General features: G+C 46.9%; 1 protein-coding gene across 2 annotated transcripts in view; it reads right to left on the bottom strand.

The window, feature by feature from the left end:
- The window catches only part of LOC137524111 (zinc finger protein 850-like), a 106,867-nt gene that overhangs the window by 24,361 nt on the left and 54,737 nt on the right, over window positions 1-27,769 (bottom strand). The window contains exon 4 of one of the 2 annotated variants that reach the window (XM_068243623.1): window positions 12,926-13,639. The exons of the other annotated variant lie outside the window; for it this stretch is intronic. Within the exon in view, the coding sequence (XP_068099724.1) occupies window positions 12,926-13,639 (714 nt within the window). The remainder of the gene's footprint in view (window positions 1-12,925; window positions 13,640-27,769) is intronic. 2 annotated transcript variants of the gene reach the window in all.

Genomic DNA, 27,769 nt, shown 5'->3' with positions numbered 1-27,769 from the left:
CATGCACTAGCGCGCGCAGCAGGCTATCCTGGCGAGGTAAGTATATTTACGCCACTGAGACTTAGATGAAGTCCAAAGGGGGGATAAATAAACTGCCTCCGGGATGATAACTAGTTATTGACTGTGCCACCATAAAACACATTTACATCCCATTTAGCGTTCAGTCTTTCAGGGAATCAAGTGCTTATCTGAAAAATGCAGTAAGTAGTGTTGGCAGAGTAGATAGCTGGGAAAACAGTTCACGGTGAACTTCTACCGCTCGCTCGTTGCATTTAATGCGAGCATCCCTGTCCAAAGTTCGCATCCGCATTTAACGTTATAATTAATGGCTGCCGCCTTTAGTGGTTAATAGCAAAGCCGCCGATTGTCTTAGAAACACCAAATTTTCAGGGTATGGAAAGGGGAGCGGCGTATGCAGCGGCAAATGGCGGAGATCTTCAATCAAGGTAATGAGAGGATATTGGCGTAGAAACATTTACTAAAGGTAAGTATTTATTATTAATTTAGAATATTCAAATACTTTAGGCTTCGTTCCCATTCGGGGCGTTCAGAAATGTGTAAAAGCGCAGGATAAAAACGCATGCGTTGGTGCGAGTTTCAGTGCGCTCTTTTAACCACTTGAGGACCCATCCTTTAACCCCCCTTAAGGACCAGCGCTGTTTTTTGTGATCTGTGCTGGGTGGGCTCTGCAGCCCCCAGCACAGATCAGGGTGTATGCTGAGCGATCAGATCGCCCCCCCCCCCTTTTTCCCCCCTATGGGGATGATGTGCAGGGGGGGGTCTGATCACTCCTGCTGGCTGGCATGTTGCGGGGGGGGGGGGCACCTCAAAGCCCCCCTCCGTGGCGAAATTCCCCCCTCCCTCTCCTACCTGTCCCCCCTGGTGGTCGGGGCTGCACAGGACGCTATCCGTCCTGTGCAGCCTGTGACAGGATGTCCTCTGTCACATGGCGGTGATCCCCGGCCGCTGATTGGCCGGGGATCGCCGATCTGCCTTACGGCGCTGCTGCGCAGCAGCGCCGTTCAATGTAAACAAAGGAGACAAGCGTTTACATTTAGTCTGCGAGCCGCGAACAGCGGTTCGCAGGCTATTCACGGAGACCAGCTCCGTGATCTAACAGCAAACGGCCGCTCGCGCGAGCGGCCTTCCCTAATTAGGGAGGCACCTGGCGACAAAGATGCGCGTCGCTGGTCCTCCAGCTACCACTTTGCCGCCGCACGGTATGAGTGTGCGGTCGGCAAGTGGTTAAAGCATGTTTTGCTTATTGTAGCAGATGTCAAAAAGGGGGTCCCCTTCCAGATGCCACCATGATGGCCCCAATTCCTCCTGGGGCACTGGAGGTGGGGAAGAGCCCCATGGATTGGACAAGGGTACCGGGTGAGGCTTAGCCGGCCCTCTCCTCCAGAGCCCCGCCCCCCCATTCCATGGACCATGCGGGCTGGCATAGCTCAGGGTACAAAGCCCGCGGCCGGGGCTCAGCATTCTGGCTATCCCAGCCTGCATGAGGGACAAGGGGTTAAACAGGCTCGAGAGGGGGGACCCCAAGTCATTTTATTTATTTCCCAAATTCTGAACAAAAATGTTTTAATGGTCCAACAAATAGGTAAAGTTGCCAGGGATCCTTATCTAGCCATATTGCAGATGTATAGCGATCCCCAGCCAAAGCGTTGCCACATTTCCACAGGGTATCCAGGTGGTCAGTACTCACTGTGTAATCACCACCAGGAAACCCTGTCATGAAATCCACTGCTCTTTGTTTTCATATATGTAAATTTACATTACTGATAGGTTTATACAGGGTGGGCCATTTATATCGATACACCTAAATAAAATGGGAATGGTTGGTGATATCAACTTCCTGTTTGTATATGTATTTGTATTTTGTATATGGCCCCCAAGGTCTCCTGATCTGACCCCCTTAAACTTTTATCTTTGGGGTCATCTGAAGGCAATTGTCTATGCTGTGAAGATACGAAATGTGCAGCACCTGAAACTACGGATAGTGGAAGCCTGTGCTAGCATTTCTCCTGCGGTGTTACTATCAGTGTGTGAAGAGTGGGAGAAGAGGGTACGGATACTGGAAGCCTGTGCTGGCATTTCTCCTGCAGTGTTGCTATCAGTGTGTGAGGAGTGGGAGAAGAGGGTACGGATACTAGAAGCCTGTGCTAGCATTTCTCCTGCGGTGTTACTATCAGTGTGTGAAGAGTGGGAGAAGAGGGTATGGATACTGGAAGCCTGTGCTAGCATTTCTCCTGCGGTGTTACAATCAGTGTGTGAGGAGTGAGAGAAGAGGGTACGGATACTGGAAGCCTGTGTTAGCATTTCTCCTGCGGTGTTACAATCAGTGTGTGAGGAGTGAGAGAAGAGGGTACGGATACTGGAAGCCTGTGCTAGCATTTCTCCTGCGGTGTTCCTATCAGTGTGTGAGGAGTGGGAGAAGAGGGTACGGATACTGGAAGCCTGTGCTAGCATTTCTCCTGCGGTGTTGCTATCAGTGTGTGAGGAGTGGGAGAAGAGGGGACGGATACTAGAAACCTGTGCTGGCATTTCTCCTGCGGTGTTACTATCAGTGTGTGAGGAGTGGGAGAAGAGGGTACGGATACTGGAAGCCTGTGCTAGCATTTCTCCTGCGGTGTTACTATCAGTGTGTGAGGAGTGGGAGAAGAGGGTACGGATACTGGAAGCCTGTGCTAGTATTTCTCCTGCGGTGTTACTATCAGTGTGTGAGGAGTGGGAGAAGAGGGTACAGATACTGGAAGCCTGTGCTTGCATTTCTCCTGCGGTGTTGCTATCAGTGTGTGAGGAGTGGGGGAAGAGGGTACGGATACTGGAAGCCTGTGCTAGCATTTCTCCTGCGGTGTTACTATCAGTGTGTGAGGAGTGGGAGAAGAGGGTACGGATACTGGAAGCCTGTGCTAGCATTTCTCCTGCGGTGTTGCTATCAGTGTGTGAGGAGTGGGAGAAGAGGGTACGGATACTGGAAGCCTGTGCTAGCATTTCTCCTGCGGTGTTGCTATCAGTGTGTGAGGAGTGGGAGAAGAGGGTACAGATACTGGAAGCCTGTGCTAGCATTTCTCCTGCAGTGTTACTATCAGTGTGCGAAGATTGGGAGAAGAGGGTACGGATACTGGAAGCCTGTGCTAGCATTTCTCCTGCGGTGCTGCTATCAGTGTGTGAGGAGTGGGAGAAGAGGGTACGGATACTGGAAGCCTGTGCTGGCATTTCTCCTGCGGGGTTGCTATCAGTGTGTGAGGAGTGGGAGAAGAGGGTACAGATACTGGAAGCCTGTGCTGGCATTTCTCCTGTGGTGTTGCTATCAGTGTGTGAGGAGTGGGAGAAGAGGGTACGGATACTGGAAGCCTGTGCTGGCATTTCTCCTGCGGTGTTACTATCAGTGTGTGAGGAGTGAGAGAAGAGGGTACGGATACTGGAAGCCTGTGCTAGCATTTCTCCTGCAGTGTTGCTATCAGTGTGTGAAGTGTGGGAGAAGAGGGTACGGATACTGGAAGCCTGTGCTAGCATTTCTCCTACGGTGTGGCTATCAGTGTGTGAGGAGTGGGAGAAGAGGGTATGGATACTGGAAGCCTGTGCTAGTATTTCTCCTGCAGTGTTGCTATCAGTGTGTGAGGAGTGGGAGAAGAGGGTACGGATACTGGAAGCCTGTACTAGCATTTCTCCTGCGGTGTTACTATCAGTGTGTGAGGAGTGGGAGAAGAGGATACGGATACTGGAAGCCTGTGCTGGCATTTCTCCTGCAGTGTGGCTATCAGTGTGTGAAGAGTGGGAGAAGAGGGTATGGATACTGGAAGCCTGTGCTAGTATTTCTCCTGCAGTGTTGCTATCAGTGTGTGAGGAGTGGGAGAAGAGGGTACGGATACTGGAAGCCTGTACTAGCATTTCTCCTGCGGTGTTACTATCAGTGTGTGAGGAGTGGGAGAAGAGGATACGGATACTGGAAGCCTGTGCTGGCATTTCTCCTGCAGTGTGGCTATCAGTGTGTGAAGAGTGGGAGAAGAGGGTACGGATACTGGAAGCCTGTGCTGGCATTTCTCCTGCAGTGTTGCTATCAGTGTGTGAGAAGTGGGAGAAGAGGATACGGATACTGGAAGCCTGTGCTGGCATTTCTCCTGCAGTGTTGCTATCAGTGTGTGAGGAGTGGGAGAAGAGGGTACGGATACTGGAAGCCTGTACTAGCATTTCTCCTGCGGTGTTACTATCAGTGTGTGAGGAGTGGGAGAAGAGGATACGGATACTGGAAGCCTGTGCTGGCATTTCTCCTGCAGTGTGGCTATCAGTGTGTGAAGAGTGGGAGAAGAGGGTACGGATACTGGAAGCCTGTGCTGGCATTTCTCCTGCAGTGTTGCTATCAGTGTGTGAGGAGTGGGAGGAGAGGGTACGGATACTGGAAGCCTGTGCTGGCATTTCTCCTGCAGTGTTGCTATCAGTGTGTGAGGAGTGGGAGAAGAGGATTGCATTGATAATCCAACACAATGGGCAGCACATTGAACAACATATTTTATAAGTGGTCAGAAACTTGTAAATAACTCATGAAAGAATAAAGTTACTGTAAAACCAAGCACACCATTGTTTTCCTTGTGAAATTCCCAATAAGTTTGATGTGTCACATGACCCTCTTCCTATTGAAAAAAAAAAAAGTTGGATTCAAAATGGCTGACTTCAAAATGGCCGCCACGGTCACCACCCATCTTGAAAAGTTTCCCCCCTCACATATACTAATGTGCCACAAACAGGAAGTTAATATCACCAACCATTCCCATTTTATTAAGGTGTATCCATATAAATGCCCCCCCCCCCCCCCCCCCTTGTACATTATGTGTAATTTAACCGCATTTAAATATATACTTTTATTGAAACTTTAAAACCTATTTTCTCTAAAACTACAAAGTCTTTTGTTCCTATTTTCCCACTGTTCTCCTTAACATACCCCGAATACTGGGTGTTTCTAGGATATACGAGGGCTTTGCTATTATCTGCTAAAGTCAGTTTACCCCACTTTCCCACACTCTGACAGTTCACAACTTCAGCAGTTTATTGCTCTGTCATACAACTTAGCACACAAATGAATTTTACCTCCTTTTCTTCTCACTAATAGTAAACCAATCACACAGTACAAGTGCTCACGGACCGTTAGTACAGCACTACAACCAAGCCAAAGTTACAGTGAATAGAATACAATTAGTAGCACATGAATAGTGGACAATGAACAAACACTTTATAACCAAGTGGGGCGCTTCCTAGCTAACTGTGTAGTAGCATAAATAGTTCTAAAGTAAATAAGGCAAGCGCTCTAAAGTCCAGTCCTTATTGCAGTCGAGGCAAGGCTTACTTCAGATCAATACAGGTAGGGTGCATACACAACCTCCCCCCAATATGAAATGACTCACCGGAAGATGCGGCCTAGAAGGCCGGACTGCGTATCAGCAGTATAGGCCACCCCTCAGCCACTCAGGCACAAACATCTGGGCTCTTGTGTTGTGTTTACTTTTTATTTATTCTCACCAATAGTGCTCTCTTTTGGTAGTATTTGATTGCTGCTGCGATTTGTATTTTTTAATCAATAAAAAAAAAAAAAACACAGGTATTTTTTTTTTATTTCCCCCCCCCCCCTCCTTAACCACTTGAAAACCACAGTATTTTCACCCTTGAGGACCAGAGCCTTTTTTTTCCATTCAGACCACTGCAGCTTTCATGGTTTATTGCTCGGTCATACAACCTACCATCTAAATGAATTTTACGTCCTTTTCTTGTCCCTAATACAGCTTTCTTTTGGTGCTATTTGATTGCTGCTGCGATTTTTAGTTTTTATTATATTCATCAAAAAAGACATACATTTTGTAAAAAAAAAATGATTTTTTTAACTTTGTGATAAAATTTGTCAAATAAAGTAAAATTTCTGTATACATTTTTGTCCAAATTTATTGTGCTACATGTCTTTGATTAAAAAAAAATCCAATAAGTGTATATTTATTGGTTTGGGTAAAAGTTATAGCGTTTACAAACTATGGTGCAAAAAGTGAATTTTCCCATTTTTAAGCATCTCTGACTTTTCTGACCACCTGTCATGTTTCATGAGGCGCTAGAATTCCAGGATAGTATACATACCCCCCAAATGACCCCATTTTGGAAAGAAGACATCCCAAAATATTCACTGAGAGGCATGGTGAGTTCATAGAAGATTTTATTTTTTGTCACAAGTTAGCGGAAAATGACACTTTGTGGCAAAATAAATAAATAAATTTCCATTTCTGCTAACTTGTGACAAAAAAAATTTAATCTGCCACGGACTCGCCATGCCCCTCTCTGAATACCTTGAAGTGTCTACTTTCCAAAATGGGGTCATTTGTGGGGTGTGTTTACTGTCCTGGCATTTTGGGGGGTGCTAAATTGTAAGCACCCCTGTAAAGCCTAAAGGTGCTCATAGGACTTTGGGCCCCTTAGCGCACCTAGGCTGCAAAAAGGAGTCACACGTGGTATCACCATACTCTAGAGAAATAGTATAATGTGTTTTGGGGTGTATTTTTACACATACCCATGCTGGGTGGGAGAAAAATCTCTGTAAATGAGATTTTTTTGATTTTTTCACACACAATTGTCCATTTACAGAGAGATTTCTCTGTGTATAAACACATTATACTACTTCTCCTGAGTACGGCGATACCACATGTGTGACACTTTTTTGCAGCCTAGGTGCGCTAAGGGGCCCAATGTCCTATGAGTACCTTTAGGATTTCACAGGTCATTTTGAGGCATTTGGTTTCTAGACTACTCCTTACGCTTTAGGGCCCCTAAAATGCCAGGGCAGTATAGGAACCCCACAAGTGACCCCATTTTAGAAAAAAGACACCCCAAGGTATTCTGTTAGGAGTATGGTGAGTTCATAGAAGATTTTATTTTTTGTCACAAGTTAACGGAAATTGACTTTTATTGTTTTTTTTCACAAAGTGTCATTTTCCACTAACTTGTGATAAAAAATAAAATCTTCTATGAACGCACCATACTACTAACGAAATACCTTGGGGTGTCTTCTTTCTAAAATGGGGTCACTTGTGGGGTTCCTATACTGCCCTGGCATTTTAGGGGCCCTAAACCGTAAGGAGTAGACTAGAAACCAAATGCCTCAAAATGACCTGTGAAATCCTAAAGGTACTCATAGGACGTTGAGCCCGTTAGCGCACCTAGGCTGCAAAAAAGTGTCACACATGTGGTATCGCCGTACTCAGGAGAAGTAGTATAATGTGTTTTGGGGTGTATTTTTACACATACCTATGCTGGGTGGGAGAAATATCTCTGTAAATGGACAATTGTGTTTAAAAAAATAAAAAAATACACCCCAAAACACATTATACTACTTCTCCTGAGTACAGCGATACCACATGTGACACTTTTTTCCAGCCTAGGTGTGCAAAGGGGCCCAACGCCCTATTCACAGGTCACTTTGAGGCATTTGGTTTCTAGACTACTCCTCACGCTTTAGGGCTCCTAAAATGCCAGGGCAGTACAGGAACCCCACAAGTGACCCCATTTTAGAAAGAAGACACCCCAAGGTATTCTGTTAGGTGTATGGTGAGTTCATAGAAGATTTTATTTTTTGTCACAAGCAGGGTGGCCTCTTAGATGACAGGTTGTATTGGCACTGAAGTGCAGGAAGCGCAGGATGTTCTCAAATTGTGACCTGGACATGGCAGCAGAGAACATGGGCATGTGATGTATTGGGTGCATAGACCAATAAGACCGCAATACATTATTTTTGACTAGACCCATGTTAAGGAGAAGGCCCTTAAAAAAATGTTATGTTCGGAAACTTTGGAGTGGTTTCCACCGAAAAGGCTGGGCATGGTAACTTCTTGGATTGGCGGTTGCGTATTGTGTGGCATAACGGTTGGTCTCAGCCACAATTAAGTCGTAGAGACCAGCAGTGATCAGACAAAAAAAAATTATGTCACTGCGGTGGGGCGGGTGAGGTGTTGGCCGGGTGATCAGAAGCCTGCAGGGGGCAGATTAGGGCCTGATCTGATGGGTAGGTGTACTAGGGGGTGACATGAGGTGATTGATGGTTGTCTCAGGGGGTGATTATAGGGAAGAATCGATGCAATCAATGCACTGGGGAGGTGATCGGAAGGGGGTCTGAGGGGGATCTGAGGGTTTGGCCAAGTGATCAGGAGCCCACACGGGGCAAATTAGGGCCTGATCTGATGGGTAGGTGTGCTAGGGGGTGACAGGAGGTGATTCATGGGTGATTAGAGGGGAGAGCAGATGTAAACAATGCACTTTCGGAGGTGATCTGAGGGTGGGTCTGCGGGCAATCTGAGGGTGTGAGTGCCCACAAGCGGCAGGTTAGAGGCTGATCTGATGGGTGGCAGCGACAGGTGGTGACAGGGGGTGATTGACAGGCGATCAGTGGGTGATTACAGGGGAGAATAGCTGTATACAGTACACGGGGGGGGGGGGGTCTGGGGAGGATCTGAGGGTGTGGGGGTGATCAGTAGCCCCCAGGGGGCAGTTTAGGACCTATGCTAAAAATAGCATTGACAGATAGTGACAGGGAGTGATTGATGGGTGATTAGGGGGGTGATTGGGTGCAAACAGGGGTCTAGGGGGTGGGCAGGGGGGTCTGAGGGGTGCTGTGGGCGATCAGAGGGCAGGGGGGGCAGTATCAGTGTGGCGTTGTGCAGACTAGGGTGGCTGCAACCTGCCCTGGTGGTCCCTCGATCACTGGGACCACCAGAGCAGGAGACAGCCTGTATAATACGCTTTGTATACATTACAAAGCGTAATATACGCTTTATTTGCGCCGATCGAGGGGTTAACAACCCGCCAGCGCTTCCGAACGGCCGGCGAGTTGACGTCGCAGGTGGGCGGAGCCTATTGCCGGCGAATGCACGTGCACTCAGCGCGCAATCCCCAGCAACTTAGTGCAGAATGAGCCGCTGCCGACAGGCGTATTGCGGTCATTCTGCACACCACTTTGCCGCCGCCCATAGGTAGTGGGCGGTCAGCAAGTGGTTGAATTGACCCTAGGCAAACAAACATGCACTACACTAAACACACGTAGGCATGTGACTGTGATCTGAGCCAATAAAGTACCATGTTTATTAAAATAAGCCTGATGGGAAAATGCCCCCCAATGAGTACATATCTCAGTATCCCCGTACCTCTCCCCCCACCAATCCAGTGCTGGGACCCCCAAACCTCCTCAACAAGCACCTGTGGAAGGGTGTGTCTGTCTGTGCTCCCGCCCATGAACAAGCGTGGCAGAACTGAGCAGATGCAGGAGGCCTTTTGCCTTAGCAGTACCACAGAGACAAACAAACTCGACTTTTTATCTGCATAGACGAGTGACTCCGTGCTAAAGTGCAAGCACAAGGCATCCCGCGCAGTGTGCCTGCCTGCATGGATGGGAGCCCGGCTGTGACTTTCCAGAGGATGCAAGCACAAGGCATCCCGCGCAGTGTGCCTGCCTGCATGGATGGGAGCCCGGCTGTGACCTTCCAGAGGATGCAAGCACAAGGCATCCCGCGCAGTGTGCCTGCCTGCATGGATGGGAGCCCAGCTGTGACCTTCCAGAGGATGCAAGCACAAGGCATCCCGCGCAGTGTGCCTGCCTGCATGGATGGGAGCCCGGCTGTGACCTTCCAGAGGATGCAAGCACAAGGCATCCCGCGCAGTGTGCCTGCCTGCATGGATGGGAGCCCAGCTGTGACCTTCCAGAGGATGCAAGCACAAGGCATCAGCACAGTGTGCCCGCCTGCATGGATGGGAGCCCAACTGTGACCTTCCAGAGGGTGCAAGCACACGGCACCCCACACAGTGTGCCCTCTTGCATGGACAGGAGCCCAGCTGTGACCTTCCAGAGGGTGCAAGCACAAGGCATCCCGCGCAGTGTGCCTGCCTGCATGGATGGATGGGAGCCCGGCTGTGACTTTCCAGAGGGTGCAAGCACAAGGCATCCCGCGCAGTGTGCCTGCCTGCATGGATGGATGGGAGCCCGGCTGTGATCTTCCAGAGGGTGCAAGCACAAGGCATCCCCCGCAGTGTGCCTGCCTGCATAGATGGGAGCCCGGCTGTGACCTTCCAGAGGGTGCAAGCACAAGGCATCCTGCGCAGTATGCCTGCCTGCATGACCAGGAGCCCGGCTGTGACCTTCCAGAGGGTGCAGCACTGGCTCAATGGTCAGGAAAAAGATGTGGGGAGCCTAGGGAGGACCCAGGTCCCGCTGCCGGCCGTTAGCTCAGCGTTCAATGAATGGGATTATAGATCCCATTCACAGATCGAAGCCACCGCAGAAAAACCGACAGCCTCTTAACAGAGGCTGCTGTTTTTCTGATTGTCAAAAAGTTTCCCGTCCTCCGAATGCGTCCTGGAAGCCTGATCGTACGCTTCCAGGGATTTTTGACTGTGGCCATCTTGTGGCCAAATAGTAAAACTACACCCACATCTATTTTTTATTAAACAAATGCATTATTTTACATTTAAAATTAGCTGTTTACCTCTGACATCACAAATTACCCAAATAAAATTTTTAAGGAAAAAAAAAATTACAATTAAAAACAAACAAACAAAAAAACAAAAATAGTTACCCTAAGGGTCTGAACTTTTTAAAGATTTAAATTATAGGCTTGTAAATAGTGATGGACGCAAATTGAAAAAATGCATCTTTATTTCGAAATAAAATATCGGCGCCATACATTGTGATAGGGACATCATTTAAATGGTGTAATAGGCGGGACAAATGGGCAAATAAAAAACGTGGGTTTTAAATATGGTAGCATGAATTAATTTTAAACTATAATGGCCAAAAACTGACAAATAATGATTTTTTTCTATTTCTTTCTTAATATTCCTGTTAAAATGGATTTAGAATAAAATAATTACTAGGTAATGCCTAATGATGTTGATCCAGGGATTTTATCGGATTGCCATCTGGGGTCGGGAAGAAATTTTTTCCCTTTTGGGGCTAATTGGACCATGCCTTGTAAGTGTTTTTTCGCCTTCCTCTGGATCAACAGGGATATGTGAGGGAGCAGGCTGGTGTTGTACTTTGTTCTCTGGTTGAACTTGATGGACGTATGTGTTTTTTCAACCCAAATAACTATGTAACTATATAATTCTTAGCAAAATGTATCACCCAAAGAAAGCTTAATTGGTGGTGGAAAAAACAAGATATAGACCAATTCATTGTGATGAGTAGTGATAAAGTTATTGGCAAATGAATGGGAGGTGAAAGTTGCTCAAATGCAAAAAATAAACAACCCTCAGGCTTAAAGTGGACCCAAACCAAACATTTTTTGTATTCAAAATATTTAGTTGCACCTCTCTGACACATACAAATATAAACACTCTTTCAAGCCTATGAGCATTTCAGTGCATGCTTTTCACCCTTCTCTTTGCATAACTCGGGTTATACAGGTGGCAGCCATTAGCAATTCCTCCTTTGCTGGACACCATCTACTTCACCAGTTTGCCGGATTATTTGCCGGCAATATGAAAGGAAAGGAGGGGTTTCTTCAATAAATGTAAAATATTTTATATTTGTCATCATGCAGCTGAAAAAAGGCTGCTATTTATTATTATAATTTAGAAAATAGATTTTATTTCTGAAATCTTGTATTTTTAGTTTGGGTCCACTTTAAGTGGTTAAATTACATCTTTAACACTTGAAATGGAATACATAGAAGATGAACACAACCAATTACTAATTAGGCTTAGTACTGTATGTACCCATGTTTATCCCATCATCCCACCTCAGCTCAGGGACTTTAATGCATTAAATGTGTGGCTAGGTAGAACAAAGGTTTATGGTGTGGCACATCCCATATAGTGAGCGATGAACACAGGTAACAATCCTCACTGACCACTGTGGCAGCACCTGCAACTAGGACTAACTGTCACTGGATGTGTGCTCCGCTTCTAGTAAGAAGGAACAGTTCAAATACATATCACAAGGATCACAGGGGCATGCACCTTCCATCCAAGGCTTTATTTCCACAAAGGTGGCAGTGTTACAGTCCAAATGTACAACACATCGCATCAGCGTGCATAGCCAAACACAAATATTCAACAGCTTGTGTGGATCTTACGTGTCCGTACTGTGACTGGTCAGTGGGAAGGAGGTGGGTGATAGGCACAGAGGTGGCGAGCGACGGCCGTTTCGCGTCTCCTGACGTTTGGTCATGCTACATGCCACTGAAAGAGGACCTCGTGAACTTCCAGGATTAAGGCGGGGTGTATGCCCCGCCCCTTCCAGTTGCATCACTTCCTCCTCGTGAGAGCCCGTTGCCTTGGATACATAGACGCTAAATCCGGAGATCGGCAGGGCGGAGATCAAGACTCCGTCCATCCCTATAGCTCCACCTGTTTATTAAACGCTCGCTCTCGCGGCATTAAATAATTTATTACAAACCAATGCACTGAGCAGCATGAAAGAGCCCCGGGACTCTGTATAATATGCTGCCAGGTGCATCTAGCAAGACATAAACCACAACATTTCCCCCACTCAGTGCAGTAATAGAGCTTCTCACTAGTGACGGTCAAGTAGATGCAAATAACTTCGAGTTGATGCACATTTATGCCAATCAACCAATCGACTTTTATCTCAACAGGATTTAATTGGTTCATGTTCAAGCTGCACAAAAATTTGCATAAATTTCCATCAACTCGACATTATTTGCATTTACTTGACCATCACTACTTCTCACCAGCGATGCGAGAGGGATAAGCGGAACTGAACAAGCCTGTTATTGGCCGCTGCACTCCACTCTCCATACTCCCTACTCCCAGCTGTGTTGGGGAGATGGAGAGCAGTATGCTGCGGCCAGTTCAGGTTCACTAAAGGTGAAGTTATGTTTCACTGACTCTTACTTACCAGCCGTGTGAGATTTCTGATGCCTGAGAAGATATGATTTCCGTACAAAACATTTCCCACACTCAGCACATGAATATGGCTTCTCACCAGTGTGAGATCTCTCATGGATGACAAGATGTGCTTTCCGTACAAAACATTTCCTACACTCAGCACATGAATAGGGCTTCTCACCAGTGTGAGATCTCTCATGGGTGACAAGATGTGATTTATGTACAAAACATTTCCCACACTCAGCACACGAATACAGCTTCTCACCAGTGTGAAATCTCTCATGGGTGACAAGATTTGATTTCTGTGCAAAACATTTCCCACACTCAGCACATGAATAGGGCTTCACACCACTGTGAAATCTCTCATGACTGACAAGGTCTGATTTCCGTATAAAACATTTCCCACACTCAGCACATGAATACGGCTTCACACCAGTGTGAGATCTCTCATGAATGACAAGGTCTGATTTCTGTACAAAACATTTCCTACACTCGGCACATGAATAAGGCTTCTCACCAGTGTGAGTTCTCTCATGAATGACAAGCACTGCTTTCCGTAAAAAACATTTCCCACACTCAGCACATGAATAAGGCTTCTCTCCAGTGTGAGATCTCTCATGCCTTAGTAGACTACATTTCTTTACAAAACATTTCCCACACTCAGCACATGAATACGGCTTCTCACCAGTGTGAGTTCTCTCATGATTGACAAGCTCTGATTTCCGTACAAAACATTTCCCACACTCAGCACATGAATAGGGCTTCTCTCCAGTGTGAGTTCTCTTGCGTAGGCCTAGATTTGATTTCCTCAAAAAACATTTCCCGCGTGTGGAATAGGAATGAGACCCTCCAGCAAGGGAAGAGCTGTGCTGGGTATGAGGCCCCTTAGGATTATACAGTTGAGGGGGGTCTGGGGGAATATTTGGGGTAACCAGGATATCTGCAGGAGACTCTTGTCCAGTGACATCATCATCCGTTGTACAGTCTGTGGATACAGAGAGACGAGTCTCTGAGAGGTTCCTGATGCCGGGACTCTGCGCTGCAAATAGAGAAACATCATCACTTCCTGTTAGAGAATTCTGAGGGGAAGAATAATTATCATTAGGGATGGTCAGTGAGCGGCTGATAATTCCAAGCTGAGGCAAAGTTTGTGCAGACTGGAAATGGACCAGATGCAGCAGCTGCACAACTTTACATAAAATTAGCATACAGTTTGCACCATCTCAGAGTTATTGGCATGCCACTGACTATCACAAGTTATCAGCCTGACTGAGAACTGCAGAAGGTGGAGCTCATTACAGGCGGCCGATCACATGACTACAACTTTGGCTTGCATGAAAATATTATGTAGCTGGGAGTTCAGCCAATTAAATGCATTTCCTGACAAATCTGATCATCTGCATACAATCTGCATGACATTTGCATACACATCAGAGGTATTTGCATGTCACTGACCCTTCCCACACCTAAAGCATTGGCCATACATTGAGCAGCAGTGAATGTAGAGCTTGATGAGACAGTGGAAGCAATGTGTAACTCCTGTGACAACAGACCTATATGTACTTATAGCAAGAGATCTGTGTTATGTTTGTAGAGCAATGTGGTGTCACTTCCACATTCTCATCACCGCTGTGTCCTCGTGTCACTCATATGCCCCGTGTAATGTACATGTTTCTCTCTCTTATTCCCAATTAAGCAAATAAGGAAACTGAGACTGGGGATGGTCTGACATTTCCATCAGAATGCCGATTTCCAAAACGTAAATGCAACAATAGGCATAATTCACAAAGGATTTTCACCTGTTTTCCTGTTTCCACCTCGTCTATGTTACATTTTTAGGCTTCCTAAGAGCAAAAATATAATATAACTAGCTGATTGCCCGACATTTCTCAGGTATGTATTTGGCTGGTGTTGGCTCTGCATACTTTTTCTAACCCTAACACACAATTACTCACTGACCAAGTTTGTGAGCTTTGCGGTCTTTGGTATCAATAATTTGCATTGAAATGAAAAAATCTGATTGGCTGTTTGTGGCTCCACACCCTTTTCTGAATTTGAACCCCAGTCACCCAATGACCAACTGTACCAGGTTTGAGGCCTGTGCCATTAACAGTGCAAGAATGGTAGCAATTAAATATTCCCCTTGAAAAGCAATAGGTGAAGTTTGATTCACTTTTGTAGGCTTCACCCACTTTTCTAAATAATTAACCCAGTCACCCAGTGACCAACTGTGCAAAGTTTAAGAACCCTGCCATTAACAGGCTGCAGTTTACATTTTCCCAATGAAATTTGTATTTGTCTCCACCCACTGATGACCATGCTTTGTCTGTGTATGTATTTGACTGCTGTTGGCTCCGCCCACTTTTTCTAACGCTAAATTACACACAATTACTCAATGACCAAGTTTGTGAGTTGTGGGGTCCTTGGCATCAATAATTTGTATTTTGTCATGAAATGAAACAAATCTGATTGGCTGTTTGTGGCTCTGTCCCCTTTTCTGAATTTGAACCCCAGTCACCCAATAACCAACTGTACCAGGTTTGAGGCTTGTGCCATTAACAGTGCAAGAATGACAGCTATTTTAATATGCCCCTTGAAAATCAACAGGTGAATTTTGAGTGGCTTTTTTAGTCCCCACCCACTTTTCTGAATATTAATCCCAGTCACCCAGTGACCAACTGTGCAAAGTTTTAGAACCCTGCTATTAACAGTGAAGAAGGGCTGCAGTTTACAATTCCCCCCCCCAAAAAAAAAAAAATCTGTTTCTGACTCCACCCACTACTCAATGACCAAGTTTGTGAGCTTTCGGGTTCCTGACATAAAAATAATGCTAATGGAAGGAGTTTATCCAGTTAAGAAATCTGGCTGTTTGTGGCTCCGCCCCTTTGGTGAATTTGAACCCCAGTCACTTAATGACTGACTGTAGCAGGTTTGAGGCCTCTGCAATTAACAGTGTAAGAATGGTAGTAGTTTCAATATTCACCTTGAAAATTTTGATTGGCTCTTGTAGGCTCCACCTACATTTCCGTATATTAATCCCAGTCACCCAGTGACCAACTGTGCCACGTTTGAAAACCCTGCCATTAACAGTGTACACCAAAAAATCCACTGAAGTCTCAAAAAACAATCTTTATTTATTGATAAATGCATACAAATCCCCCATTGTCCCCACTAAAAAGAGCAGCCTATGATGTATTGCACCATATACACAGCCGGCATGAATTTGGACCCCAGTCACCTATCAGGTAAGAGGCCTCTGCCATTAACAGTGTAAGAATGGTAGCAATGTAAATATTCCCCTTGAAAATCAATAGGTGAAATTTGATTGGCTGTTGGCTCCACCCACATTTCTGAATATTAATCCCATTCACCCAGTGGCCCACTGTGTCAAGTTTGGGAACCCTGCCATTAACAGTGTAAGAATGGCTACAGTTTATATTTTCCCCTGGAAAAAATGTAGTTGTTGGCTCCGCCCACTTTTTCTAACCTTGACATACAGTCACTCAATGACCAAGTTTATGAGCTTTGGGCTTTTCGTATCAATAATTTGTATATTCCCATTGAAATTAAACAAATCTTATTGGCTGTTTGTGGCTCCACCCCCTTTCTGAATTTGAACCCCAGTCACCCAGTGACTAACAGTACCAGGTTTGAAGCATCTGCTATTAACAGTATAAGAATGGCAGCAATGTAAATATTCCCTTTAAAAATCAACAGGTGAATTTTAATTGGCTGTTGTAGGCTCCACCCACTCTCTTGAATATTCATCCCATTCACCCAGTGACCAGCTGTGCAAAGTTTGAGAACCCTGCCAGTAACAGTGTAAGAATGGCTGCAGTTTATATTTTCTTAGTGAACTTTATTTTTGGCTCCGCCCACTTTTTGTAACCTAGACACACAGCAATGTGTTACTCCTGTGACAACCAGGGCTGTGGAGTCGGTCCAAAAATCCACCGACTTCCGACTCCTCAGTTTAGGATTCCACCGACTCCGACTCCTCTAATTTGCATATTACAATTTTGTTGATTAAAAGTATGTAACATGAAATTTGTCTCTTAACTGCCAACGCTTAGGAATTTTACAAGACAACTGAAGTGAGAAGGATATGTAGACTACTATATTTATTCCCTTTAGACTAAAACTAGTCCTTGGTAAGAGTACTTGTAAAAGGTACAAACCGGAACAAAGAACATCTATCAGGCCCTAGGCAATGTAAGTGTGGGTACATGTAAGAGTGATGTGCAGGTACTCTGCAGGGGAATGAGGAGATTCTTCCTCTATTACACATTCTTCATGCACAATCTGAACAAGGTTTATGGGTGACAGACAACACCTCTGTGTTCAATGTGCACAACATTCTCAGTGGATTCCCTGCAGCTCTGTGGGGAGTGCATATGTAGAGTATAGTACTACTGTGTAACAAAGTAAACCTGAGACAGATGAAATTAAAGTTTTATACATACCTGGGGCTTCCTCCAGCCGCCTTCAGGATAATCAGTCCCTCGTTGTCCTCCTCCACCACCTGGATCTTCTGCTATGAGTCCAGGTATTTGAGCCAGTCAGGTGTAGTGCGCATGCACACACTCCGCCGCCGGGAGCGTACTACACCTGTGCAGCATGTTCCTGGCTGTGGGAGCGGCACTTGGCTGGACTGCGCTGACTGGCTGAATTACCGGGACTCATAGCAGAAGATCCGGGTGGTGGAGGACAGCGAGGGACTGATTGGCCTGAAGGGGGCTGGAGGAAGCCCCAGGTATGTATAAAACTTTACTTTTCATCCGTCTCAGGTACCCTTTAATTTGTAGTCACCAAACCAAATTTTAACAACATATCAAATTATTTGATTTCATGAGCAAAGGGAGTGCATTCATTTGCATAAATCAGCATCAATACAGAATTTTTACAGAGATTTCTGTGTACACATCATATATACTGTACAGTCACAATCAGATATGTATATCTGACCTTAAAAATACGGGGACTGCTTTATTGAAGCAGCACAAGTAACTAATTTTGATTGGTTTATTTCATTTTTGTGGACTAAGCACAGCTATTACTGTATATATACATTATTTTTAATGACTATTATCTGAGAAATAGAACATTTTTATCATATTTTCTATTTTAATTACAGTTGCAAATTCATTAGGAGTCGGTGCATTTTTTCCCGACTCCAACTCCAGGCACCCAAAATTGCCCCGACTCCTCAGCCCTGGTGACAACAGACCTATATGTACTTATAGCAAGAGATCTGTGTTATGTTTGTAGAGCAATGTGGTGTCACTTCCACATTCTTATTACCGCTGTGTCCTCGTGTCACTCATATGCCCCGTGTAATGTACATGTTTCTCTCTCTTATTCCCAATTAAGCAAATAAGGAAACTGTGACTGGTGATGGGCTGACATTTCCATCAGAACGCCAATTTCCTAAACAGAAACGCTGCAATGTCAGAATGCCGCATTACAGCAACTCGGAAATGTCAGCCAATCACTGAGCTCAGAAGCATCGGACCAATCAGAGAATGCAGAATATTTCTGTGGAAATGGGAACCCCGCGGGATGCCTCCGCACTCTCTGATTGGTCCAATACTACTGAGTATTTCCCAGTCCTGTGATTGGAGTAACAATTTCAGAAAATTACTGTGGAAAGCGGAACACCACGGTCATCTCAGGCCAATCAGTGTACTGCGGTTTACATGTGGAAATGTGCAAGTTATGAGTACATCCACAATTATAGCTTACATTAAATGTAGCAGCATTAACCGGCCAATCAGATTCTCTACCAATCCGGAGCAATTATAGGCCCTAGCAACCAGATCCTAGCTACCTATCACAGGCTATCCCTCCCCTCTTGTATATAAGAGAGGTGAGACTGTCAGCCATTTTGTGGGCTCAGCGAGGAGGAGGATATTGAGGGAGACAGTGCGCTGCATTGTGCTGCAGAGAATCAGTTGTGTGTGGATTGAGTTGTGTGACAGAATCTGGTGACTTGTGAGATAGTGAGTGAGAGAGGAGTGAGTAGACAGACAGATTGTAGTGCACTAGTGAGTGAGAAGGAGGAGTTTGCTGAAGTTAGTGTGATAGAGCAGAAAGTCAGATGTGAGTGTAGAGAGGCCTAGTGACAGTGAGAGAGGGTGTGCTGTAGTGTGATAGAGAGAGCAGAGGCAGATTGTAGTGTAGTGCAGGGCCGGATCTGTACTGTCACCAGCCGCCCCCTGACCAACAACATCTCCTCCAACATCCCCACCCCCTCCTCTTCAGCATTGGTAGGCAGATAACCCCCCTCTTCAGTATAGTTAGTCAACTGCTCCCCCGTCCAACAGCATGACAGGAAGCCAGATGCCCCCCCACTTGCAGCACAGGTAGCCAGAAACACCCCCACCTCCTTGTAGTATAGATGGCCAGATGTTTCTTCCCTCCCCTTTGTAGTATAGATGGCCAGATGTTCCCCCTCCCCTTGTTGAATAGATGGCCAGATGTTTCTTCCCTTCCCCCTTGTAGTATAGATGGCCAGATGCCCCCCCCCCACTTGTAGTATACATGGGCAGATGTTTGCCCTTCCTCCTGTAGTATAGATGGGCAGATGTTTCTTTCCTCCCCCTTGTAGTATAGATTGCCAGATGTCTCCTTCCCCCCCTTTGTAGTATAGATGGCCAGATGTTTCTTCATTCCCCTTGTAGGATAGATGGCCAGATGTTTCCCCCCTCCTTGTAGTATAGGAGGAATCTGTGTTTTTCCCCTCCCCTCTCCTTGTAGTATAGATGGCCAGATGTTTCTTCCCTCCCGCTTGTAGAATAGATAGCCAGATGTTTCCCCTTCCCACCCCCTTGTAGTATAGATGGCCAGATGTTCTTCCCTCCCTCTTGTAGGATAGCTAGCCAGATGTTTATTCCCTCCCCTTGTAGTATAGATGGCCAGATGTTTCCCCCCCTCCTTGTAGTATAGATGGACAGATGTTTCTTCCCTCTCCTTTGTAGTATAGATGGCCAGATGCCCCCTCCTTGTAGTATAGATGGGCAGATGTTTCTTCCCTCCCCCTTGTAGTATAGAAGGCAAGATATTTCTCCCCCCCCCCCTCCTTGTAGTATAGATGGCTAGATGTTTCCCCTTCCTCCTGTAGTATAGATGGGCAGATGTTTCTTCCCTCCCCCTTGTAGTATAGATGGCCAGATGTTCCTCTCCCCTTGTAGTATAGATGGCCAGATGTTTCTTCATTCCCCTTGTAGTATAGATGGCCAGATGTTTCCCCATCCTTGTAGTATAGGAGGAATCTGTGTTTTCCCCTCTCCTTGTAGTATAGATGGCCAGATGTTTCCCCTCCCCCTTGCAGTATATATGGCCAGATGTCCCCCGCCCCATTGTAGTATAGATGGCCAGATGTTTCCCCCTCCTTGTAGTGTAGATGGGCAATGTTTCTTCTCTCCCCCTTGTAGTATAGATGGGCAATGTTTCCCCCCTCCCCCTTATAGGATAGCTGGCCAGATGCCTCTCCCCCCCCCCTTGTAGTATAGATGGCCAGATGATTCTTCCCTCCCCCTTGTAGTATAGATAGCCAGATGTTCCCCCCATCTCTGTAGTATAGATGGCCGGATGTTTCCCCTCCCTCCCCCCTAGAAGCTTAGGTAGCCTGGTAGTCCCATCCACATCTCAGTACAGCTCCCACCACAGCAGCACCGCCAGTCACTAACCTCTCCGCCTGCCACCAGCGCCGAGGCTTCCTCTTCCCCTCATTGCCATCATTAGCCGCCACTGTGCATCTATTTCTTCAGCCAGCATCTCTCACATGTGGCTTGTCGGCACATTATTGGTGAATTACAATAGGAAACACCAGCTGCAGAAAGAGATGCACAGCGGCAGCTGTTGACGGAGGAAGGGAAGAGGAAGCTTTGGCGCTGGAGGAGAGCAGAGAGGTGAGTGACTGGCGGTGCTGCTATGTGGAGGGAGACAGGGGGGAAACATCTGGAGAGTGACTCTCTGCCCAAAAGACCAGCCAGTTCCGGTTGCCTGCAGCTATTATGAAGTACTGAAACAATGAAGCAAGGCGGGCAGCCACAGACCGGGTCTGGCAAGCAGCCACACACACTACACAGCCAGCCACAGGCAACAGCAGGAGAGTTCTGCGGTCACACGCTCACCTGATCTCTCCCTGCACTGCAAGCTTGCAACTGAAAATTCAATTGCAAACTGCACATTTACAGCCCACTGCCCAACTGCCTTTGCTCCTGTGTCACCCTAGGCCTTGGCCTGGGCTTAAATCCAGCCCTGGTGTAGTGAGTGACTAGTGAGTGAGCGATGTTAGCTGTAGTGTGTCAGAGAGATAGTTTGTTTAGGAGTGTAGTGACAGTGAGGGAGCGTTAGTGTAGTTCACTTTCATTCTTTTAATTTTAGTTTGTAATTTTTTTAGTCAAAATTTTTGAAGAAGAACCTGTGTTTAGTTTTAGTTAGAGAGCGTTCACACAACTTGCTCTTTCACAATTAATGTTTTTTTTCTGTTCCCCAAGCCCCCAAATCCCTGAGCTGCCCCAATAAATTTCTAGTGTTTTCCCCCTTATATGTTTGTTCACAACGAAGCACAGCAAGGGTGATGACACTCCAAGCTGCAGGTGGAATGATGGTGGATGAGGCGGGTCCTTGTCTGGATGTCAGCAGGCAAGGCCCACCCGTCACATCCACAACCTGTGCAAGGAGAGGACGAGGTGGTGGTTGGCAGCAGCAGGCAAACCCCCCTGATCTGTGCAGTGCACCATTGGCCAGCAGCAGCAGCCACTATGGTGGATTGTATTTGAGGCAGAATGTGGGGAGACGCCCTCGAGGAGACAATGGGACCAAACTCCCAAGACCTGGTGGGGACTGTGGTGAAGGAAATGGCCCGTTTTTTCATGGCCAGGTGGAGGGCCTATCACTAAATGCACCTTGTCTGTCCAGTTCCCAGGTCACTCTGTTTGGGGATGATTTGTCTTTTGATGATGAGGTGGGCGACCGATCGTGGATGCCAACTGGTTCACCTACAGGCAGCAGTGATGGTTTATCAGTCAAGCATCAATCAGTCAGGATGGTGCATCAGGTGCAGTCTAGAAGCATGGACTAGGGGCATGGACTCCAATGGTAGGGTAGGCAGCAGCAGAGCCAAACCCAGGAGCACCCACCCCATCTGTGAGCACCTAGTCCCATGCTGGGCAACAGCCAGCTACAACTAGCAGGATTGTGTTGCGGTCATCCTCAGCATGGGGCTGCTTCACCATTAATAGTGAGGATGAGTCCTGCACGGTCTGCAACCTCTTTGGTGTACCGGTGAGCAGAGGGTAAGCGGGCACCAAGTTGGAGACACCGGGCATTATGTCTCACCTCAAAATCCATCACATGGTACAGTGGGATTTATTAAAGAGAGGCAGGAATGCACAGGGAAGCAGTGGACAGAGTGTGTCAGGAGAATCAGTAGCAAGAGGCCCCTCTCGTCTTCCTCTATCCATCACTCTGTGCATCATGTGCAGCCTGCCCAGTCCCACTGCACGCCAACCCCCTCTGCACACCAGGCAGGAAGCAGCATCCAGACCTCATCAGCTGTCTCCTCCCCCCAGTTTGTCGCCCAGCACCAGTCCTCTCTCCCTAAAATGATTGCATGGAAGAGGCCTCTCACCCCAAATCACCCAACAGTGATCCGCAACAATGGGCTCCTGGCAAGATTGTTGGCCCAACAGCTCCTCCCCTATCAGCTGGTGGAAAGTGCCCCCTTCCGCCAGCTGATGTGCTGTTTGGTGCTACAATGGTGGATCCCCAGCCTCCATTATGTTACCAGGACTGCCATCCCAGCCCCCACCAGCATGTAGTGGAATGTGTATCCTGGTTGTTGGACCATGCAGTCGGCGGCAGGGTGCACCTCACTACAGATACCTGAGAGCCCTTTCACACTGGCACAGCGCGGTGCCACATTTCCACCGCAGCCTACCGCTAGGGCAATGTTAGTCTATGGGGTCTTCCATACCGACGTGGTGCGGCACAATGTGGCAGAAGTGATGTTTTTGTCGCGTCCACGACGCAAGTGCATACCTACGTTACCGTGCGGCTCTTGTGGCGGACCAGAAGTCATGTAAGTCTATGGAGACGCGCGTGTTTTTAAACTGACCGCCACATTTTGAAGTGCTGCGCATGCGTGGAAGCGTATTTAAGCAATGTGCGTCTGAGCACGTTATTGCTTCACCAAAAGGAAGAGAGCGTCACTTCCTGCTTGGTCGTCTGCCAGACAGGGATTACCGTGCACTAACGCGGTAATCCCTGAAGACCTGTTGTTGGCGGTACGGCCCCCAGGGGGTTAAGGGGAGGCCAGTCTAACTCCCTTCTGCCCCCTCCTCTGTCCCAGGTAGTGTTGGATGTAATGACCTGTAATTTATGGATATCTGTAATGACAAGTCGTAATTGCAGCCTACAGCACCACAGTTATAATCCGTAATACACCGCGATTACAAATTCTGACTACGAGTGTAATCAGCTGTAATTAAAACTTTCCATTACGGAAGTGCATTTTTTTTTATCAGAATGTCCCTACCAACCAATAGGAATGAGCAGAGCTCTGGCCACAACCTTCCCTGTATAAGGCGGATGCCATCTTGGATTATCTCCTTGCTGTTACTCAGCACTGTGTGAGAGGTTGTGCTGGAGAGAGCAGTGCTGTGTATTTGCATTTTGTGATAGATTTGTGCTCATTTGAGACTCACTGAACCTGTGATTGATAGTTTAGTGGTTCAGTTAGAGAGTTAGCTTACTCATTGTTAGCTTTGTCATTCAGTTAGAGAGTTAGCTTATTGCACTAGTGAAAGCAAAAAGTTTTGAATCAGGACGATACCATTTATTGGCTAATTTAGAAGAAAAGGAGTAAGCTTTCAGCTATGAAGCCTTCCTCAGACTCGACTCCTGTATACTGACAACATGTAGAGCACACAGCTTATATGCACTGGACATTAAAAGGAGATACATTTATCACTCACCAATGCTCATTCCAGTAATAATGTCCTCTTCACTAGCCCTCATCATGTCACTCTCCTCCATAGACTGCTGATCACGCCTCACATAGGTCTCTCCTTCATCCTTTTTAATTGTCCCCATTATGCCACCCTCCTCCATAGACTGCTGATCACTCCTCACATAGGTCTCTCCTTCTTCCTTTTTAATTGTCCCCATCATGCCACTCTCCTCCATAGACTGCTGATCACTCATCACATAGGTATCTCCTTCTTCTTCTTTCATTGTCTCCATCATGCCACCCTCCTCCATAGACAGTTGATCACTCATCACATACGTAATTTGCTCTTTAAGATCAGATCTCAGTTCTGAAATTGATAACAAATTATAGGTGTAAGATATTAGTAATAATATTCAATGCACAGAAAAGAACATACATTGCTAGGGGGTGATAATATCCCATAAGCTGTGGTCTCCGGCACATTCAGTACCACAGTCCTCTCCCAGTGTGCCTTGCTCATCATCTGGTGCTTCTCTCCTCCTCTCCATGCACACATTCCTGGGAGGTTACAGCAGTGCCGGCAGCGGTAGATGGATGAGGATGTGAAGAGAGAACAGCTGGAGATATAGGAAGATAAGAGCTGAGGCCTGCAGCTAATTAGTTATGAATTATCATTACTTATGGCTCTGGCAGCTGATGAACTGGGCAGATGGGACTGCAGCTACGTATACTGACCCTACCTGCCCATCACCTACTAACCCCAAACCTTCCAAGAGCCATAGCAACAAATCTCCCAGCTGGGACAGTGCCAAATACCAGGACAGAAGAAGAAGGTCTCCCAACCACTCTGCAGCTGCAACCTCCATCTTCTCTGTCTGTCCTACCAGTCATGCCCCTTGTTACCTGGCTCCACCCACCTAGCTGTGACCCCACCATCAATTTTATGTACACTCCAACCTCACCCACTGTGGGCCACCCAACACCAGTGGCTCCTGACTGCACACTGGCTTCTTCTCATCAGAGAAACAATGGATACAGTCATATGGTGCACCTGTCTCATCTGCTGAAAATGGATGCAATGCACAGATCCTGCTCCTTCAGGACCTCCCTCCCTGAGACCTCCACTAATCACGATAACTCCATTGCACAACATATTATTAGCTGCAGGCATTCCTGACCGTTGCTATGAACAGCTGCTGGGAAAAGCTATCAGGGAAAGTGTCCTCTTTCACAGGGAAGAGATACCGGCCTGCCTTCCATAACGGCTGGGATAAACATGAAACACCTCTGACAGCACAAGAAGTGAGGGAAATCCAGAGATAAGGTAACACAGAGAGTGTGCATACGTGTGAGGCACCAGCTGGAGGTGGGAGCTGCTCCACGAGGATCTTATGGGCTCAGTATTCCCTGGCATACAAGGTCAGCCAATCAGAGCTCCGCACTATTCACAGATTATATTATTCTGTATGTCTCCCTCCCTAAGGGGCAATTATGTAAACTAACCCCCCCACATAGATACTTTGTATCATTCTTAGGAATAAAGGCAGACTACCCTAACAATAAAACTACTACTCCCTGCAAGCTCTCTCCATAGAGATGCATGCGCCTGGATTCCTGCTCACACCCTTCATATCACTAAACATTCACCCCTTATGTCGGTATAGAATTCAGACATCTCATCACATGTCACTCCAGCCATTGATAACATAGCAATGGAGCTCAAGGGGTGGTCTGACTGGTGACTGGTCTGGTGGATGGCTAATATCTGGAAGACTTGGGAAGCCATCATAAAGGCATTAAGAGGCACCCAGGAGAGTATAAAACTGAGTTCAAAACAAATAAAAGAGAATAAAGGGGAGGTGACTTACCTCAATAATGACAAATTCATATATATAAATACAATGTACTAGCCGACCCGCGGCGTAGCATACGCCGCATAAGGGGGTAGAGGGCAGGAAGGGGGTATTGGGCACAGCGGCGGGGAGGGGGGTCGGACCCCCCCTCAACTGGGTCCCCCATGTGCACTCCCCCTCCAGCTTAAGCTCAGCAGGAACCCCCCCCCCCCCCCTCACCTGGGTCCCCCATGTGCGCTCCCCCTCCTGCTTAAAGGGAATGTCCAAGCAAAATTAAAAAATGAGTTTCATTTACCTGGGGCTTCTACCAGCCCCATGCAGCCATCCTGTGCCCTCGTAGTCACTCACTGTTGCTCCAGTCCCCTGCCTCCAGCTTGCCGACCTCGGAGGTCGACAGGACGCATTGCGTACATTTTTACGCATTACCGCTAGTGCAGGAACATTAACACATACATTTTTACGCATTACTGGTTCAATGCGTATATTTTTACGCATTGAACCAGTAATGCGTAAAAATGTATGTGTTAATGTTCCTGCACTAGCAGGAATGCGTAAAAATGTACGCAATGCGTCCCGCCGACCTCCGAGGTCGGCAAGCTGCCAGCGGGGGACTGGAGCAGCAGTGAGTGACTACGAGGGCACAGGATGGCTGCATGAAGCTGGTAGAAGCCCCAGGTAAGTGAAACTCAATTCTTTATTTTGCTTGAACCTTCCCTTTAAGCACAGTAGCAGCCGCCACTATTAGTAAGAGGCAGCGGGCGGGGATGCCTCACCTCTTCCGTGTTCCAGCGTGCGTTCCACTGTTGTCACTTCCTGCAATGCCGCCCACTGTATTGGTGTAATTTGCCTTTTTAAAACAGAAGGAAATCTGCAATAATTCAGCTATAAGTGAACATTTGTGGTTACCCACAATGCACTGCTTCTAAATATGCCAATTATTCCTTTTCACCCTTAGTAACCCAAGCAAGCATCCAGAACCACTGGTGTATAGCAAGCCTATAGCTTTAAATTTTACACAGCCATATCAAACCCACATGTGACAGCCTGTTTCAGACTTTTGGTCCTCATCTGTACATGGCAACAATTGATATGGCTGTATGAGATAGGGCTTGGACCAGTACAACAGAGTAACCAAGCAGCTCAGGATGACCCAAACCTCTCGGAATGTATAGGGGGATAGAAGGGACCAAAAAGACCTTCTACTAAAAAAATCAAAGCTTGGTGTAATTTGGCTTCCTAAAACAGAAGAAAATCTGCAATAATTCAGCTATAAGTGAATATTTGTGGTTACCCACAATGCACCGCTACTAAATATGCAAATTATTACTTTTCACCCTTGGTAAGTCAAGCAAGCCTATGGGCCTGATTCACAAAGCGGTGCAAACTGTTTAGCACGGGTGTGCTAAACAGTTAGCACGCGAATTGCCATTCGCGGACTTTTGCGCGCGCAAAGTGCCGCGATTTGCGCGATCGCGGCCTTTTGCGCGCACAATATGCCGCGAATCGCGGCACTTTGCGCACGCAAAAGTCCGTGATCACGACAAATTGCGCACGCAAATGCACGTCTACTGAATATGCAAATTATCCCTCTTTGCCCTTGGTTTGATATGACACTACTTCTTCTTGCTTGGACCAGTCCCTTCTTCTTGCTTGGACCGGCCCTGGGTGCAGGGCGCTACTTCTTCTTCTTGCTTGAAGGTTGAGGCACTTACTCTATTATATATAGAGATTTCAAATAAGCACAGGCAACGCGTTTCGTGGGTCTCTGCCCACTTCCTCAGGCCAAATAATGTGTTGAAGGGTTTCAAATGCCAGGTGCATCAAGTAGTCTTCCTCCCCAAGTTAACAAGGCAGATGTGCCCTAGGGTTGCCGTGGTATACCGGTATGACTATCCCTGACTTATACTGCGGCCACCTATTACTGGCTACACCTATCCAAGGCTACCTATACTGCGGACACCTATTACTAGCTATACCTATCCCTGGCTACCTATACTGAGCCCACGTATTACTGGCTACACTTATCCCTGGCTACCTGTACTACTGTCACCTATTACTGGCTACACCTATCCCTCGCTACCTATAC

This window comes from Hyperolius riggenbachi, chromosome 7, assembly GCF_040937935.1.
Source record: "Hyperolius riggenbachi isolate aHypRig1 chromosome 7, aHypRig1.pri, whole genome shotgun sequence".
Lineage (NCBI taxonomy): Eukaryota > Metazoa > Chordata > Amphibia > Anura > Hyperoliidae > Hyperolius > Hyperolius riggenbachi.
This window is presented reverse-complemented; position numbering and strand designations above follow the sequence as displayed.